Source organism: Periophthalmus magnuspinnatus, chromosome 1 (assembly GCF_009829125.3).
Source record: "Periophthalmus magnuspinnatus isolate fPerMag1 chromosome 1, fPerMag1.2.pri, whole genome shotgun sequence".
NCBI lineage: Eukaryota > Metazoa > Chordata > Actinopteri > Gobiiformes > Gobiidae > Periophthalmus > Periophthalmus magnuspinnatus.
Genome location: NC_047126.1, coordinates 9,582,543 through 9,601,659, shown reverse-complemented (window position 1 = coordinate 9,601,659; position 19,117 = coordinate 9,582,543). Strand labels below are relative to the sequence as shown.

General features: G+C 40.3%; 1 protein-coding gene across 1 annotated transcript in view; it reads right to left on the bottom strand.

Moving 5' to 3' along the window:
• LOC117377801 (zeta-sarcoglycan) overlaps window positions 1–8,825 on the bottom strand; it is a 150,800-nt gene extending 141,975 nt beyond the window's left edge. The window contains exons 1-2 of the mRNA XM_055221863.1: window positions 8,813–8,825; window positions 7,160–7,369 (exon numbers count right to left, since the gene is read on the bottom strand). Coding sequence (XP_055077838.1) covers window positions 7,160–7,369 — 210 coding nt within the window. The 5' untranslated portion in view covers window positions 8,813–8,825. The remainder of the gene's footprint in view (window positions 1–7,159; window positions 7,370–8,812) is intronic.
• Window positions 8,826–19,117: the final 10,292 nt, after the last annotated feature.

The window sequence follows — 19,117 nt, the reverse complement described above, 5'->3', positions numbered from 1 at the left end:
CCCACGTTTCCATTCATTTTCACTCTAGGTTTACACTTAATTTGCTACTCGACAGTTGGCTGTTAATACGCTTTGAAATGCTAATCTGATGTGAGATTTTTGACAGGAGTAACTGTTGCTGCACCAGTGTAAATGAGCAATACCTAGTGACAAGTGTGTTTTTGTACTGCTGCTAACCCCCCGCTGCATCCTGGGAAAAATGGTTCTGAAAAAGAGCGGGAAAATCAGAAGGAAATATTTCAAAGCAGCCAACTCTGCAACAGGACTTTAATATTTACTTTTTGTACTTCTTAGACTAGGTTTTATTTCAGACATGAAAATTTGCCTGGTTTTTAGACTGGACACAGAAGTTAAAAGTGGAATTTTGGAGAGTTTTAGACCTGCTCCCGTCAGTCACCACTGGACCACAAACAGCATCTATCTGTAAGTTACTATATATTTTGTACAGTTAAGGCAATATATTAATTTGTTGGTTTTGTTAAAATACAGTAGAGTCGTTTTATTGTTTGGGCCTTTTTATTTAATTCCCATGTGCAAAGTGGATCCTGAGTTAGGCTGCAAACTACTATCTGGTCTACATGGAAGAAACACAAGTGTAGTGGGTCTACTGGCTGATGACTTATGTGCTTTGTAAGGCTGTATTTTCATTTTATTTTGTTCATTTAGCAGTATATATGTGTCCCTCCTCCCCTCTCTCTGCTCCCAGAGCCGGGGGAGCAGGCTCTTTCACGGATCTGACATACGGCCCCACAAGAAGGAGAGCAGCACGAAGAAGTGCAGGGCAGGAACAGTAACAGTATGAACTCATTAGGCTTCATTAAGTGGTATTTCAGAAACTAGTGCTTGCTTTTAGCCGTGAGCTAAAGAGAAGCTAACTTTCTGTTTGTTCTTATTTCAGTCTGTTTCTACTCAGTGTGCCAGTGCAGGGGACAAGGCTGCACACCATGATGGACTTTGAGCTGATAAGAATGTGTTTATGATGCTTTTTATTTTTAAATGGGACTATGAATAGTAATAGTACTGTTTCTGCAGTTTGTCTTCAATACTCACTTCTTCTCCCAAGTATTTAATACTAGACATGATATTTTGTTTAATTTCTTCTGTGTTTTACGGTTATTTTCCTATGAATCATGTTGTCTGTATATATGACTAATTATACATGTTGGTTGTTTTATTAAATGGATTTTGGCCTGAAATATCTTTCTGTGCATTATTGGTTTGTACGGGGCATGGTTTTGCATATTATGATAAAACACAGCATTTGAACAATTAAATGAACAATTACAGTAAATTCCAAAGAAAATGATAAACAGCACCTTGCTGTAAATGTACATAAAAACAGTTATCTACTGTATATACGCTCACGGTCTGCGGCTATAGACATCTAAGCTACTGTTTAATTACAGCAACTTACAGCTAGCCTATTTGCCTGTAATTTACAGTTAATTTACTCTTCCTGGTTTTACTGTGTAACAATAATGAAAAATTGATCAGGACTTGAATTGGAACTGCAGAGTTGCTGCACAAAGTGAGCACATTGCAATAGAAATTCGCCTCAAACATAACTATTTTGATCTGAAAGTAACACATTTTATATGGTGACTTCATCTTTGTAAAAAAAAAAAAAAAAGAAAAAAAAAAGAAAAAAAAAGGCCAACACATTTCTCAGAGGACAGTTCTGCTTGAATGTTTACGCACTCTCCTCACACTGCAAAGACAGATGCTTACTGAACCAGAGCAACCCTTCCTCCAATGTGTTATATCTCGTGAACCCATGTCCAAAAAGAGTGCCCCTCTAAGCTCTACAAAACCCTCGTGTTTCTGAAAAAAAAAAAGGTTTATCTGCTTACTTCAAATGTAGATTATGCCTGCGTCTTTGTACTTTAAAATCAGTTGACTCATGTTTACCTATCAATATTCACGCTTCAGTTCCATCTTAAAATACCTTCTTAATCACAAAGCAGAAAAGGCTCCAAATAGATGCATTTTATTCCACAGCGGTCAAGTTGCCAGTATTATGACTCATAATCTTGTCTTCTATTGTTTTACTAGGCCACAACAAACTCTTAAAAGAAAGCATCAATTTTCTAAACTAATTTACGCAGTTGTATTTGTGTCGTATTTTTGTTTCTCAGTATAAAATTAAGTCTGCATCCCTGTATTTAACTGAGGCCCAACATCTAATTTGGATTCCTAAAGTCTTAGTGAGAATCATTCTATTCACCAAAGTATAAGCATTTTGTAATTATTTGTAAAAGAGTTAAGAAATAACCTCAGTTCCCCAGTGGCCTTCCTTTTCTGGCTACAAAGAATTCTACCTTTTAGCTCTGATCTGTTTAGCACATATCGTCCAGTGCCTCTGGAATGCGTGCAGCTCTTTTAGCTCTTCAGCTGCTGGTCCCCTCCGGCACAGCCTCTTTAGTCTCTTCCCCGCCCCTCTTCTCTCCCCTTGTCTTTTATTGAAACATAAGGCCTGATGTGGGGCTGCTTTACAGGAGGTTTGTGAGGGTCAAACTTCCCTCATGTGCATATATATGATCACAGTCACTGTCCTTGGGCCCGAGGCAGCATATAGGGGGAAGTATACGGGAGCAGTAACCAGAGGATCATATGCTTAGAAAGAGATGTGCCGTAAAGAGCGGCGAGAGGTCAGCTTCTCCCTCTAGATGCAGTTTCTTTCACGATCAAATGCTGTATCTGTTAATTAGCCAACAACTATTACAAAAGATGGAAGTAGATCATTTTAGGAGTTGAAACTAATCTGCAAAATTCTCAGTGGCCATCTTAAAACTGGAACTTTAACTGTTACAAAATGTTAAGTGGACCCAAGAGCAGAACACAAATACAGGTAGAAGCCTTTACAATTATATTTTACAGCAGATCTGTGCAGATCTGGGAAGAATTAACTAGCAGCTGAAAAGTAGCGGGAGGGATGGGGGGGAAGCCAAACCTTTTGACCAGGAGCATAATCAAGAGATGCAGTAGCAGTACACAACAGACCCACCTGAGCCTCCTTGCAGATCTTATGGCATCTGCAAAGATGAGCCTGCACAGAAGGATGCAAAATCTCTGCCTCTTGAGGTGGCTCATATGCCAAAGAACATTCAAAAGGTGTAAAACCAGTTGCAGAACTTTTCATAGAACTGTGTGAACACTCCAGCCAATGTAGATGAGTGCTTTGAGTGGACTTGGTTTTAAACTGCCACACAGCCTGTGCGGCCGCTAAGTCTTGGTTAGTACGCTCCGTTTGACCATTAGTTTGAGAGTGAAAACCAATTTCCAGCCCTGAGAAATAAACTGAGGGCCCAACGAGCTTGCTGTAGATTACAGCATTTGACTGCCTGGCTGTAGGTCAGATTCTTATGATCAGATCAAACCAAAAAAGGATGAGTTGCTCCCTCCAACCAGTCTCTCCATTCATCAAGAGCAAGCTTGACGGCTAAGACATCTCGGGCTCAAACAGGGTAGTTATGGACAAATGAGGAAATCACTGGGAGTAAAAGGCACAAAAGTGGAATGTAGAATCTGGATGGATGCTTGCTGAGATAGGACAGCTCCTATTCCAGTGTCAGAGACATCCACCTCAACAATAAGTTGTTAGAATGAATCAAGATAAAATCGGAGCAGAAGACTTAGGTTTGAGAAAAGCTTGTTCAGCTTCACACTGGAGTTATTTAACACTGTTAGCTCTAGACCATTCTCCTACAGCATGGATTTTCTCAGGATCTGACCAAACTTTGCTACTCTCACTTATGTCACCTAGGCAATTCACAGATGATATCCTGAACTTTCACAGCTTTCACAAAAAGTTTGTTTTCTAGTAATCTTTGCAAAACTTGATGAACATGCATTGTGTGCTCTTCTGGAGAGAAAGAAAAAACAATCAATATCGTCCAGTAGACAAACACAAACCTGTTCAGGTTTCTGAGTATGGCCTTGGTCAGTCCAAATGGTATCACCAAATGTTCAAAATGGCCCAAGGGTGTATAAAAGGCCTAATGTATCTGAACAAGATGAGAAGCATTCCTGAGATCAAGCTTGGTAAACACCGTGGCACCATGAAGGAGCTCAAAAAGTCTACAATATACTTCTTCATAGTGTCTCGCTCTGGATGTGTTAAAATGTAGAAGCAACTGGTGGGAAAAGTTGTACCAGGTAGGAGGTCAATGGCACAATCGTATTTATGATGTGGAGGCAATGTCAGTGCCTTCTCCTTTCTGAAAACATCTCCAAGATCATGGTAAATCTCAGAAACGAGAACCAAATCAAGCAAATCAATGGGTTTGAGAGTGACATCTGTTGGTAGAAGAGCAGAATGCAAACATGAGACATGACTTTGCGAAACAACCAGTCCAGGTGTGGGTTATGGTGCCTGAGCTAAGGTAATCCTAACACAATAGGTGAGTTAGGCGAGGAAATTAGGTTAAAGCGTATTTTCTCTCTGTGGTTGCCAGAAAGCATTCATTTAACAGGCTCTATACGATGAATTACCTTAACTAGAGGTCTTCTGTCTAGGGCATTGGCAACCAAAGGCCCATTATCTTCAGTACCAGAATCAATAAGGACTGATACAAGTAAAGAAAAAGTCTCTTTAGAATTGTTAAGACAGAGAGTGGCAGGAAGTTGCATTCTCTGTGGAGTCTCTGAACCAGAGGGAAACAGACTCACCAGCACCCCCACAGTCACTGGTGAGCTTCTCCTTTTGGCCGGACGGGGTAATTGGCTAGAAAGTGACCAGTTTGGTCACAGTAAATGCACTCACCAGCTTTGATTCGTCTGAGGTGTTTGCGAAAGATGAGTTCTTAATAACTGCATAGGCTCCACATCAGAGGTACCAGCAGTTGTACCAGATTCAAAGGCAAAACTTTAGAGGTTAAACTCTGAGGGGTGTTGAAAGTCAGCCAGGGCTGCGAGGTGGAAGACCAGTGGGGTGAAGATCGTGGATAGGCTCTCTCTGTGCGGGGTTCACGGAGGTGGTTATCCAACTTAATAGCTGCAGAGATGAGGGACTCAAGATTGTTATATTCATCTTTCAATTCTAGTACATCCTTGAGTTGCTAATTTAGTCCATTAATAAACATACTCTGGAGGGCCACACTATCCCAAACGGCCTCTGCAGCTAGAGTCCTAAAGTCTACAGAATAATCAGCACTACGAGAGCCCTGGCAGCGTGTTAACCCAAGATAATACATTTCCTTGTAATACCCCCAATGCTATTTTGGAGCTGACTATAGCATTTTTCCATGTCACCAGAATAATGTTCAGAGCCAGGAACATGTAACTCAGTACTAGTGATCAGGTGGTGTAGGAGGTGAGGCCTGCTATGTCAAATCGGGAACCTGTGTTGACTGAGCAGCAGCGATGCTGGTTGAAAACAGTGCTAAGACTAGCCAACATGGTCTCAATTTGACTCATCTGGGTGGTGAAAGCTTGCTGATTATAAGCACTTGAGTTGAATGTCGTGCCAGGCTGTCTCCCATGATTGGAGACAGCCTGGAACAGAGCATTTGGCTCTGGTTGGAGCAGAGGTTCTTGATCTACCTTGATCAGAGGGTTTGGATTATTAGTGTCCATGTTTTGGCCTGTTTGTACTGTTACAAAAATGGTAAGTGGACCCAAGAGCAGAACACAAACATAGGTAGAAGTCATTATAATTTTATTTTACAGGTGCAGATCTGGGGAATATTAACCAGTGCAAAGTAGGTAGCTGGGGAGCCAGGGTTCTAGAGGACTAGAACGCTGGGTGCCAGGGGAGCTGAGCCAGAAGAGCAGGTAGAATGGGCCGGTGATTACGCAGTTGCTGAAGTGACGAACAGGCAAGGAATGGCACCTGAACCAGAGTGTAAGAAGACAGGAAGAGAGAGACAGGAATCCCAACAATGACTGTTTAATATCTACAACCAATATGCTACTGTTAAGCCATTGGACAATACACTTCACACAAATTGCAAATTTTGAATGTGAGTGAGGCCATTGGCACAGAACGGCAGCCACATCTGTCTGTTTGCCCTGCTGCGTTTATGTAAGTTGCTTGCCACCATTGAGAGGTTTTATTAGGTTTTACGACACAACCTGACAGATATTGGTATAAACCTGTTATTCTTTCATTGCTATAGCAGTGGCATTTGCAGTAAATACCTCAATGTGAGTAACATATATACCTATTAGGAGGAGTCATGCCTCTGGTATTTCCACTGAAAATACCTACCCTCAGGTGGTTCATTCCTTCAGTCACTTCAGGCGACTGTATTTATCTGCTATTCTCCAAGTCTGGCTTTTGCAAAACACTCTTCTAAAAAGGGCTTAGTAAAGCAGTGGTGGTAATCAGACAGAATAGAAAATGGTAAGGCAGTCGAAATCTAAAAGTAACAGCAATGCAGCGTCCCAAAGAAACTTCAAATGAGAAAACCAATTACTTGCAATATTTCTCTTGTAAATGAAAGATGGAAAGGGACAATCTTGACTTCAAAACTCAACAGTGTCAAAATAGCAATTTCTGACTCAACTTGGAACTCTGCAAGTGGTAGCTATCTGAGTAAACATGCACACGCTTCATCTTCACACAAATGTCATCACACCTGACAAGCCCACATTCTTTATAGGACTAAAGAGACCCGAGGCTTATGGGTATCAGAAAAAAAGATATTCAATGGTCAATATGTCAGCCATCTTTAAATCATGATGAGGAGGGAGGGGAAGAGATGTTTTTTAGTTTCTTCCAAAACAACATGGCCATTTCAACTTGGAGTAGAATTTATAGCTGACTTCGTGTATAAGAATATTTAATTTCGAGACACATCAGTCAGAGCAGAAGTCACTAAAACTTTTACCGTGATAGTTCAAATTCCCAAAGTAGGATCAAAGGGGCCTAGCTCTATAACAGGCAGCAGTAAATATAAAAAAGAGGGATTCTGGGTAAATCTTCACACCCTAGGAACAAAATTAATTCAAATTGTGCCCTGTTTACACACACCCACGCACTCGCCTCAACCGCTGTGTTTTTAATTATGGCTCCCATGTTGCATTGCATTACTGCGAGCCTCTAAAAGCACATCTCGCATCTTTCTCGCATAAAACCCCACATAAAGACCGAGCAGTATTTTACAGTGACACTTTTACAACCCGCCCGTGGACACACACTCCAACATGGCCGTCTTACCGGAGTGAAGTTCATGACTTTGAGGATCCAGATGGTCAGGGCCAGGTTGACGATCATGGTGACGAGGAGGAGCAGGATGAAGAAGTATAAGCATCTTTTCCTCCAACCATAGATGCCCACCGTAGGGTACACCTGCGTCCCGCACACCGACGTCCCCCGCTGGTGGAGGGGGTTGGGCTGTGCTGCCAGGATGTACTGCTCCTGCGTCATCTGGGGAAAAGAGAATATTCATTAGATTTACATGCATTTCTATCCAAATTTAATTAAACAAGGGAAAAACAAAAACAAAACAAAAAACTATCTGTCCCAGAGGAGCAATTCAGTAGGCGTGTTATTAACTATTCTTTTTAATTTAGAGGATGGATTTGATGCATTTGATTTCAAAGCAAAATGTTAATTATTTATGGAAACTAGGGCTGTCGTGATAACAAATTTTGAAGTTCGATATATTGGTGAAGTGAATAGAGATGATAAACAATAATATTGAAACTAATTTATGAAACTGACACGAGCAGATTTAAACCACAAAAAACTATTCTAAATCTACAATATTATATAAGAAAAATCAGGAGCTGCAATAAATGAATAGTAGAATGTGACATTTCAGTACTTTGCATCTGTAATGAGTCATAGTCAAGTTATTCAACCTTTGAAGACTTAAATCTTGTCATATAGCTAAAAAATTAACCAAAAATCTTCCAGTGCACATGATAAATATTGATCCCGAAAAATGTTGTTGAAGGTTTCATATATTGAACAATACGTCGATACAGTAATCACTGTGACAGGCCTAGTGGAAACATAAATCTCTGCTTATACAAGGACATGCCCAAAACCATTCAGGGTCCAGATGCTGGCGCCACCTTAACCAGGTCCACCAGGTCCAGGTGGATTTCAAGAACAGTTCATCCCTAACAGTATACTTACAAAGACATAATGGAACAAAGACACTCTTTGTTCCAGTTTCTCCACAAGTGATATCAAGGGTCCTTGACTGATCACTTGACACTTGCTAAAGTACTGCCTTTGCAAAGCCACAGTATACGAATGACTCCTACATCTTAATAACATCATAATAAGTTTATGTTTTGTGATGGAAATATGTGTTAGAGAGTTGCACATTTGCACATTAATAAAAAGAGACTCAACTTTACAGAAAGTGTGTTTCACCCGACTGTAAGGGCATTTAAGGTTCAGGTCACTTTGCAGTTCTGACACAAAATGGACACAAAAGAATAAAGAAGAAATCTGTAGAAAAGAAATAAAACAACTGGAATGACTGTGGATCTGTGACTGCTAACACTGAGGAACACAACACTCCACCAAGTCATTTTTTCCCCTTTTTAATCACTATCATTTAAAATTGTATATTCATATCTCCTTTGTTCATTTTTTTTCATTTGAGCTCACCCCTCTTACTCGCTGTGACAAAGTGGGCCTTTGTCCCGTTAATATCACCATAATTTTGCTTATATTCACGCATTTGTTGATTTCCAACAACATTCATCTGAACGCTAAACATAACTATCCCAGGCTTGTTTTGTTTCGTTTTTTAGTTGGTTTACCTTTAAATTAAACACCTGTTACTTTAAAGAGATTTTATTTGGTTACATTTAGTCAATTCAGTTACAACACAGATGCAGCCATTCTTACCTGAATCTCCACAAAGGGGGGGGCGTGGCCTATGTCGGCCATTTTTAAAGGCTTGGGTGTGGTCTTGGGCTGGACCATGTGGAGGGGAGAACTGGGTGAAGTTATTGTTTTAATTTTTTTATTTCAATGTCTTTATGTATTTTGTTTCAACATTTAAGTGTTTATAGTTTTATTTTAAACACTTTCGAGTTAAAGGGACTTAGGCCCTTAAAAGATGCAGTTAGTGGGGAGATCCTGCTAAAAGTTACACCTACAGCACCTCTAAAGTAGATGGTATGGACCCGGGGGAGGTGCTTTCTGCTTAGGAGGGTATGTAAGCCAGTCAGTGGCCGTGTCTCAATTCGCCAAATGCACCTTTTGAAGGGACCCTTCGAGGTACTCCTCAAAGTGTGGTTTCAAGCTTCCGGTCGAGAGTGTGTCCTCCTCAGTGTAGCCGCCATCTTGCTGAAGTGGGACAGGCCTAAACCAGGGACCGCACTTCCACTGCTGTCTTTGAACGTACGATACGTACATTATGTACGTTATTTTTAATGATTTATTATTTAATAGAATAAAAGTCAAGATGTCGTCATCACAGCCGTTTCTTTTTGTTTAGATTGAATATCAATAGGCAAATATAACGTTTGAGGTGATTTTTTTCTCAATTGTAGCTACTTCATAACTTTAACAAAATATACATTGTGAAAACGTAATAACAGAAACAGAGATAACAATATAATTTTTACATTCATAGTCTATAAACCAGAGAACACTGATTAGTTATACATATAGTGGGATATTGCAGTTTAACATTCGGTATTTTGGCCAGTGTCTACACCACTTTAATAACAGTAGAGGGCGCTGTTTCCCTTCTATGCCGTGCCATTTCTTTTCATATTATTATTGTGAAGTATTTTCTAGCAGTGCAGTGCTACATCAAACTAGTATCTTGACTTACTAACACTAAGGTAAATGACACATGCCCACGAGGGGCGCAGACGTATGGACTGTACCGGAACACATGAAGATTTTGTGCACATCTCAGGACTCTCTTCTGTCCTTTCCTCAGAGTCCGTTGCTTCATTGTTCACATTACTTGTGTGTAACTCATTAAACCTTCTGACTTTATGTTTCAGTCTCTTGGTCTTTGACGCTTACAATAGAAACAAACATTCTTACATTATTCTTATTGCAGTAATAATTTCTCATGATAATAATGTCTACTTATTGTCTAACAATAACTGTACATTCCTTTATACCATGCAACTCCCCTCCTTTTTAATCATCAAACACACGGCCTGTACTTATCTTTATTTTTGCGTAGTTGCGGTGCATGATGGGATATAGAAGTGTGTGAAGTGTGCATGGATGCACGCTTCGGCCACGTCCGATCTCCATGGAAACGGTGGAAAGGGGAGGGCAGGTTTGTGGGCGCATTCAGTAGGGTGGGTTGAAATGGGACAGCCCTTGTCGCGCCGGAAATTACGTAACTGCCCTTCGACACACACTTCCAATCATGATCCTAAGGCCAGTTTGGCGAATTGGGACACGGCCAGTATTTTAGGAGAATCAGTACAGCTGGGTACATGTGGGTTTTATTTTTTCCTCAGTTTTGTTCATTTCTGCTGCTTTTGTTTTAGTTGAGGACAGTACATTTTTGTAAATACATATTATTTTTCCACAGTGATCTGCAATAAATTTCATTAACTGGAATTTTTTTTTGAGTCTGCCTCCTCCTTCGACCAAATCGAGCCAGCTTCTCCGCATTGATCCCTTTCCTTCATCTTCAACATGTTTTAGCTACATACACACGCTACACATAAACACTCACTAATGGTTAATTTTTTTTAATGTTTCCTACAGACTGTTGTTGTCTTTGTCTTCTATTTATGAATCCATTTGAACCACTATGTCTTATTATTCCTATGTCTTGGACCTACCTATCTTATATTTAAAATGCTTAACTTGTATGTCTGTCTGGTTCCAAAAAAAAATTGACACAAACAGAAAAATCTATTGTTAATTTAGCTGAAATTAAAATTCTTAACGACGCAAAAGTACCAGGAGAAAACGTGTCCAAGCTGTGCCAACTTCAAACGCAATTATTCAAATCCCAACCTGAGTTTCAGAAGTGCTCACCCCACGACCACCACCGATGATAAGAAAGATAATTTTACCCAACAGCCTTACGGAGAAATAGAAAACAAGATGAAGCTAGCGATAAAGAGGAGTTAGAGTGAGGCTGAAGCTGCAGGAGAGTGCCGAGAAGGACTGACCGAACTGATAAAAACAGATGTGGTTAGAGCGCTGGAGTCGAGAGTGTGCGTCGTCACGGTGACAGATGCAAGCGCCGGAGACAGAAAGAGGCCAGATAAGCAGCAGCGGTGGACTCCATGTTTGTGCGAGCTCAGAGTCATTGGTGGCGGCAGATACGCACACTAGCCAAAAGGCACTACTCTATCTGTCCATCTTCGCCCGCTATCTCCGGCTATCACTCCTTCCACTTCTTTCAGCACTCCCTAATTCACTCCCTATCTGCCTCGTGCACCCTGTTCCCTCTTTATCGGCCCTTCACTCTCCCTCACATTATGGCTTTATTTGCTGAGCCCGCATGACCTTAATGGCGCTTTGATTGTTGAGTTTCTTTCCGGATCTCGCCTTCATGCTGCAACAGTTGCCGAAGTTGACGCCACAAAAGCAAAATTTGAAAACAAAAATTGCTTCGTGTGCGAAAAGTCCAAACGCAGAGCTACAGAGTTTATTAGTTTTTTGGAAGTTTTTTGGGTGGGAAGACGGAACCTACCACTTACCTGTGATAAGTGTGTCTGCAGGGTTCAGTGACTTGCAGTCCAAGGTCTTATTCTATTATAGATATACAATGAAACAATGAAAAAAACCCACAATGCAACTTTTATGAGGGCTTTTCAAGGATAGAAGCGGCCTATAGAGGATGTACATTTTTCCATTGAAGGAATCCGTCGGCACGCTCTTATATCTTTCTTTCCCGAGCAGCATTTATAAATATTTGAACTTGTCCTTTGTATTTTTAATGCCACATATTATCCAGTCAAAGTCTAACCAGTTTGACATGTTCCTTGCGTAAAACATGAAAAGATAGATTGGAAAATTTCATGCTACTTCAACACGATCGTTTAAAAGTGACAAAACAAAAAGTACTCCAACCAAAATAATAAGCAGCTTTGTAATTTTTCCGCATAACAACAGGGGGCGATGTGTTCACCAGATCCCCCGACTTTCTTTCTTTCTTTCATTTTTGCAAACATGCACTTCCCTAGTCCGCCTTGTCTCTAGGTAGAAGCAATTAAAAACTATAACTATTCAATAATGGGTGTTTTTATTGCTCAAAAATAACTCGACAATGTTACTGTGAATCCTACTGTCCTCTCCACAGATCTAACCTGTAACTTGGCCTGATGGAACCAATCACAGAGACAGACATTGTGGAAAATCCCAGGCAAAGCTATAACATTTCTACGGACACAAGCAGGTGCGATAACGTAGCAGAAACGTTACACATCGCCCCATTAAACACGCAAGGAAAGTCAACCCATATCTAAAGTGCTGTTAGACAGATATATTATAATTGCTATTTTAACAAATCAATATTGGTGATATAAACAAAATACTTACTCTACTAGTACTTTCTCTTGCACCATTATGTGTTGACAATCGTACCTGTCCACATGCGCGTTGAGTCTCCCTTCTCTTCACTCTCCGCATTAAGTCACTCCCTACTACTCCCGCTAATGAAACTACTGCACATCACATCACGTTTGTCAATTTGCTTTTGTTTTTGTATATTTATAGAGAATTGTTGTGTGGGAGCGTGAGTAATGTAGGGTTGTCGGCTGAGCATTGCGTAGAATCTCACATCTAGCCATAAGTAGGGTTCAAGTGGGGCCCAAGAGAGACAGTTAAAATACTCAAACATCCATGGGTGACATTTAAAACCACTTCAGCCATGTTTTTGATGAGGGAACGCCATTATAACATGGTAAAAAGCTAAACAAAAACAAACAAAAACAATCTATTTAGCATACGTAACACCCCCTCTTTAAATATTCTAACGAGAAACGCAGAAAATGGAGTGAAGTTTTACTGTTTGTGAAGTGGCAAACATGAGAGCTACATTTAGTCTTTTTCACAGAGACGGAAAACTCTGCATCTGCTGCTGCATCTGCTCAGGCGGCGCAGACCCACTGAGCATGAATCAATGGCAAGACATTGGCACGGGCTGCTAATCATGTGCCGCTGAAGTTATTACGTTCAGATACTGGAATTCACAGACAGGCCACATCATAGAGCATCACCCCATATACACGTCTATGGAACAAGGCAATCTGAAAATCCTCCTTCCTTCAAAAATGGCTTGGTTTTTGGGTCATCTGTGTCGTTTATTGAAAACCTACCTGGAGAATGGTCCCTCAGTGGCGCTCAGTTAGCAGCTAGCAAGTCTAAATAAGGGTAATGTTGTTTTTGAGTAGTTTATGGTCTAAGGAAAGGCCTACATCGTTACTGGAAAAGCATATTAAGGAGGTGTAGTTGATTAGCGTTAGTGCCATTTGTACTCTAATTAAAAACACCTCTTCACAGCTTCTGCCCAATTAGTCATCGAAATGTACAACAGAACCTGTAAAAAATGTGCTAATGTGCAATTTTAATGATATATTTTAAAAAAGACAGGATCTGTAATGAATCCCAGCATAAGCCTGACGATCCTTTGCCTCTACCCCCTTTTTCTCTAATATCGAATGTATTTCACAGATAAAAGTGACAGCAGAATCATCAATCAATCCAATGGTGCACCTCTGCCGCCTGCAGGGCTCTGTGCACCCTGACCCCACTAAATTAACATAATAACGTCCCGGCAGTCATAAAAAAAAGACCTATATATTGCCATGGTTACTGTTTCAAGAGGCACCTCCGTCTTACAAGGATCGCAAGGTTTTTGTGTTTTTTAGAAAGTTGCATAACCACAGTTGCATTATGGGCCTCAGTTATCATTCCAAGCATTATTAAACTGCAAGTATAAACTTAAAAATAGCTTGTGTAATCTGTGTGGCTCACCATTGGGAAGTGTGTGTATTATTTCTGCTGCAAAACTGACATATAAATGAGAGTATTGAGCGAATGCATAAGTTTGCGTTCCTCTGCTCCTGTGGGATATTGAATTGTTGAAGTGTTGTGTTGGGTAAATTAACGTTTGCTCTTATTTCCTAACATTTGCACAGATTATTTGGATTAAGGGGCATATGATGGGGACCTGCGAAAACTTATAACAGCAGGTTAAACTCGATATGATGGATAGCAGTGATCCAGGCGTGAAAACACCATTGCATTGCAGCGGTGCAGGGACACGGATGCACATCGTGGCTCATTCAGCATCCCTATATACGGTGACTGGACCCCGCAGTCTCCGCTTTAGGACATGGGACTGATGCGTTAAAAGCCCAGTGTGATGGACAGCTGCTGTGGAAAGCTCTGGTTCAGTGGAAGACTTGTGGCAGTCAGGGCCAAAGCAATGCAGGTAAAGAGTTTATGTTTATTACTGCTGCTTTGAAAACATGTTATTATCTCATCTGTCCTTGTGGGTCATTTTAAAGCATTTAAAATCAATATCAAATGCTCTATAGGTGCACAAAGGCAGCATCTGTCCTCTGCAGGTTTACAACGTTCTAGTCAGCGTACTATATTATCACAGTTTTACTCCTGTAGTTTTAATACACCTGGCAGTACTCGCTAAACAACTTCATTTACATTTCCTCCGCTCACTCCTAGAACCAAAACTGAGCTGCGTCTTAAGCACGGTTAGCTGTTTAGCACGTGAGCAAACGTTTGATAAATGAGATCTTAAGCTACTCAATATAACAAGCAATGACATCACGCGTAATTGTTCCGACGCGTATTTGGGTATCGTTGCTAATTCCTAAAACGTGTTCGATTTCGCTGATCAGACGATTGCGATTAGAAAAACTTTCGCTCCGAGCGCTCAAGTGAACTCTTTAGAAAAACAAACAGGGACAAAAATCAATATAATACACTCAGACCCTTTAGACTTTGCATCATCAACTTTAACAAGCAACAAAACAAAACACATTTCTTTGAGGAGAACCAATAACGCAACATGAGAGCGCTCAAGAAATAATAGCGGTTTCATTTAAAGTAAAAAAAGAAAATCCATTATTCCATATCAGACCTGTATGTGCAGTATGTGTAGGACTTAAATGTACTGTGTATATATGGAACAACATACGAGAATGAAGTTCTGTCGTTGTGTCCTCAAGCAAGACACTTCACCCACCTTGCCTAATATATTGAACGTGGCGTAGGTGTGAGTGTCGGTGGTGGTCGATAAGAGTAGATTGGCGGCCTCGCTTCTGTCAGTCTAACCCAGGGCAGCTTACCCCCTATGGAGTGAATGAATAATGACTCCAGTTTAGCACTTTGAGAGGCTTTGACGAGCTCGCCCCAAACACATAATGAAAGGTGCGATGTTTATAGATCATACGTTTGAATATTTCTCTCAAAAACAATGAGCCTGCCCTCCATCTGAAATTAGAACAGCGTCAAATTATAAAATGTGAGCACAACCTGCACGGGGTTCAGGATGAAAAGTTGGACCATTGCTGTATTTGTGAAGGAAGAGATTGCAAACCAGGTAGAGCTGAAAGACGTTTATCTGATTAGATGAATGAAGTTACAGACAGAAGGCACACGCGTTACATTTCAAGGTCGTTTTTCCAGTACATTTTACATACTGTCTTTACAAGGTCATACATGTATATACTGTTAACTGTTTACAGGAAGGTAGAATACTTCACTAAAAGATGTATTACAACCTGAAGATGAAGAGCTGTGCCGTGTAATCAAAGTAGCAGGTTCCAGTTTAGACATTTTAAAATAAGTATGTGTCGCATTCTTACCGAGAAACAAGTTCACCTTTACGTTGTAACACACAGTATTCAACACAAGGTTTAAGAGTAAAACAAATAAAATAAAAATCAAGCTTTCAATTGCCATAGTGATTAGCAATCTAAAATTAAAATATATTGTAATGATCTGATATTTTGTGTTTAAATGTTGTTAGTGTATTTGCTTTTGTATGTGACACTTGGTTGCTATGCCGACGAGTTGATGTGAAGCTCCTGTTCATCAGTTACTGGTTTGTTTCGGAGACTGGCTCTAGTGAGTTCAGATTTCTGTTGTTTTGGGGTTTTTTTTGGCGTGGGTTACGGCCTAAAGTAGCCCTCATGTCCAAAACGTGTCCCACGTTTACTTACACCAGAGCGCTACAAAACCCGGAAATATGTTTTGAAAAAGTCCTCAGAGTGAATGCATGAACAGACTGTCATGGCGACCATTTTCTTTGAGTCATTTCAGTACCTTAAACCTGTGTCTCATTCCCCTTTAAGCTTATATACATTGGTCCAAGTTACTATTTTGGATCTTTGTGTTCAAGGTTTTCATTAAATCAGCTTAAAACATGACAAAGAACTAGATTTAATAAACACAACGTTCCACAGCTCCAGTCAAAGTGCGAGTTTATAGACATATAGACATCCAGCATAAGGAACAACGGCAGGGATTTGATCATGCCCGTCCTCTGCTTGCAAACGTAACTCCTCTCTGCACACATGTGACTCTGAAAGGACAATCTATACATCACAGCAGATTCATGTTGACGGACATCCTGATTAAGACTGCAAGCGCTAACAGCTGTGCATGTGTGAACCCTGATAATGCATGTGACGCCTGACAGGTACACCAGACTGGATTGGCTGTTGGATGCGCAAGCGTGTAATGATAAGCCCGAAAAATCTTACGGCTTAAGATTTTCTTCTCCCGCTGCGATCGGCACGAAATTGTAATTAGTATTCATGTAGTCAGCGCTGCTTCTATATGTGAAGTGCTAAAGGCGAGCGATGTATCTGTCAGCCCGCACCCCTCTCATCTGCTTATACTTAATCAATAGTGCTGCTTCTTTCAATATGGCTCCTCTTCACGTGGCCTTGACATTATCTCTCCGGGGTGCTGCCTATCAGGGGGTTTAATGCAGCAGCAATATGCCCACAACTTTGTGTTTTAGAATAGATCTCACTTTTAACCTCCATTGGCCAAGTAGGGTCAGATTATAATGGAATTATTTTAGTTGAAATCAAATGTACTCACCCCTTCACACACACATTTACACATCAGTTTACACAGACGATGGGGGTGAGATGAGTCTTGCCCAAGGACACATTGACAGTGTTCATCTGTGGGAGCAGGAACCACACCGCCAACCTGTGGGTCAGTGGATCTCACCGCTCTACCTGTGATATTTATGTCAAAAGCGGGATTTAAACCACCAAACTGTTCTCAAAGAAATCTAAGAAAGGGCGCCATAGTTTATAAAATTGTGTTCCTGATTCACGAACAGTATAGCTATTTTTTTCCAAATCCATACAGGACATTATGTCTTTTATCCATTGTGCAGGGCAGGAAGGTGCAGAGTCTTTCCACTTAAGTCAAACAGCAATGAAGAGTGCAAAGGTCAGAACGTTTAGTTTGGAGTTTGGGAAAAATGGGTCCAGGCCCACTCCAAAAATGGTTGATCTGGTTTAATTTGATACTGTAGGACTTTAGATGTAGTCTGAAAAACAGAATGCCAGGAATAAACTAACACGGGACAAGAACAATACATGTGCAACAGTGTGTCAGGTGCACTGCTACACTTTCCGCAAGTTCGGTCCACATAAGGGCAGATGTGTGCTACTTTAACCTTAGACAAATGCACTCTGTGGATAAAACGAACGAGTGCATGACGAGCACACAGATGTAGAATGAACTCGGCTAAGAATCAAGTCCCACACATCATCTGTAAGAAGAAGATTTAGATTTTGTTCCCATTTGGATCTAATAGCAGAAACAGAAGGACAGTCAAGATTGGAAATTATGTTATAGAGAGTTTACTGTTGCCTTATTATTGTTTATATTTGACTACTATATTCATTATTTTATGGAGCACCATTTCACTGAAAATGGTAAATTCTGAGTTTGTGAATCTGACCCTGACAATATAGTTTTTTCTTTGCGACTGATCATATTATAATTCTAGACATCCGTGGATTTCAAGCTATGGCAATGGCTCTGTCGCTATAGCAGTTCAGGAATGTAAATCAAAATATTCTATGTTTTGAATGAGGGATAGCCTTCACAAAGTTCTTTAAAACAGGAAATAAATAGTCATCTGCATTAAACTTATGAACAGGTTTTTTGTAGTATACATTTATAGAAAATACTTCTCACGAATGGTAAATGGGCATATTTTTAAATAGCGTTTTTCCACTTTCAAGGCGTTTTACGTCAAGAAACCACTCAACGTTTCACACACATTCATACACCAGACACACAGACATATCAGACAACCCCTGGACACTTCCAAAATCATAATAATTTAACTATTAACTATTCAACTTAAGTCATCAGCTGGAGAGTGCATTGAGGTCTTTATTCTCAGGTCTTCAGTTCCAATCTCGGCATATTTCTGTAAGAAGTCGTTCAGTTCTTTCCTCCTCCTTCCTGTCACGGCTTCCTCCTTCCATTTACTGTTAATGACCTATAATCTGTACTTCTGATGTACTCTCATTTACAGTAAGTCGCTGCTCTTGTGCTGGGGAAGACTAAATCCTTCAAATAGTACTTTAGTTTTTCCCCTTCATTCGGCAGCACCTCATTGCTTTTTTTTTTTTTTTCACTGACTCTGCTTCATATTGAGCAATGCACTTTACACCAGCTGTCAATCATCAAAACTCACTTATGGAAAAGACTTCAAAATGATTGACACACCAAATGTTTATGTCAATGGGTTAGAGTGGAGGTTGCTAGCTGTATTAATACTTCTTGATTATTTTGAGTTTATTTATTTCCACGAAAGCAAGGACCTACACAGCAGTGATTCCCAAACTAGCAGTTCCCAAAAGTTTCACCGAACATCGTTTACATCGTTACTATAATGTTTTTAACAGTTGTAGTATTGAACGATAACATATGTAGAAAATTATATTACATTTTGTCAATCGCAAACGTCAATTATGAGCTAAAACGGCTTAATAATTGAAATAGAGGGTTTTCTTGTTTCAAAGTGTAAAACTGCAACTGTGAAACTCACAGTAGCAGGAATCAATTGAAAAATGACATAACATTTTGGTACCCTACGAGTATGACCTGGTGTCAGCTTTTTTTGAATAATCACAAGTGAGTAGAGCGAAGTGTGCAGAGATAGGGGGTAGGTGAAAACACAGGATTACTCAAATATGCATGAAT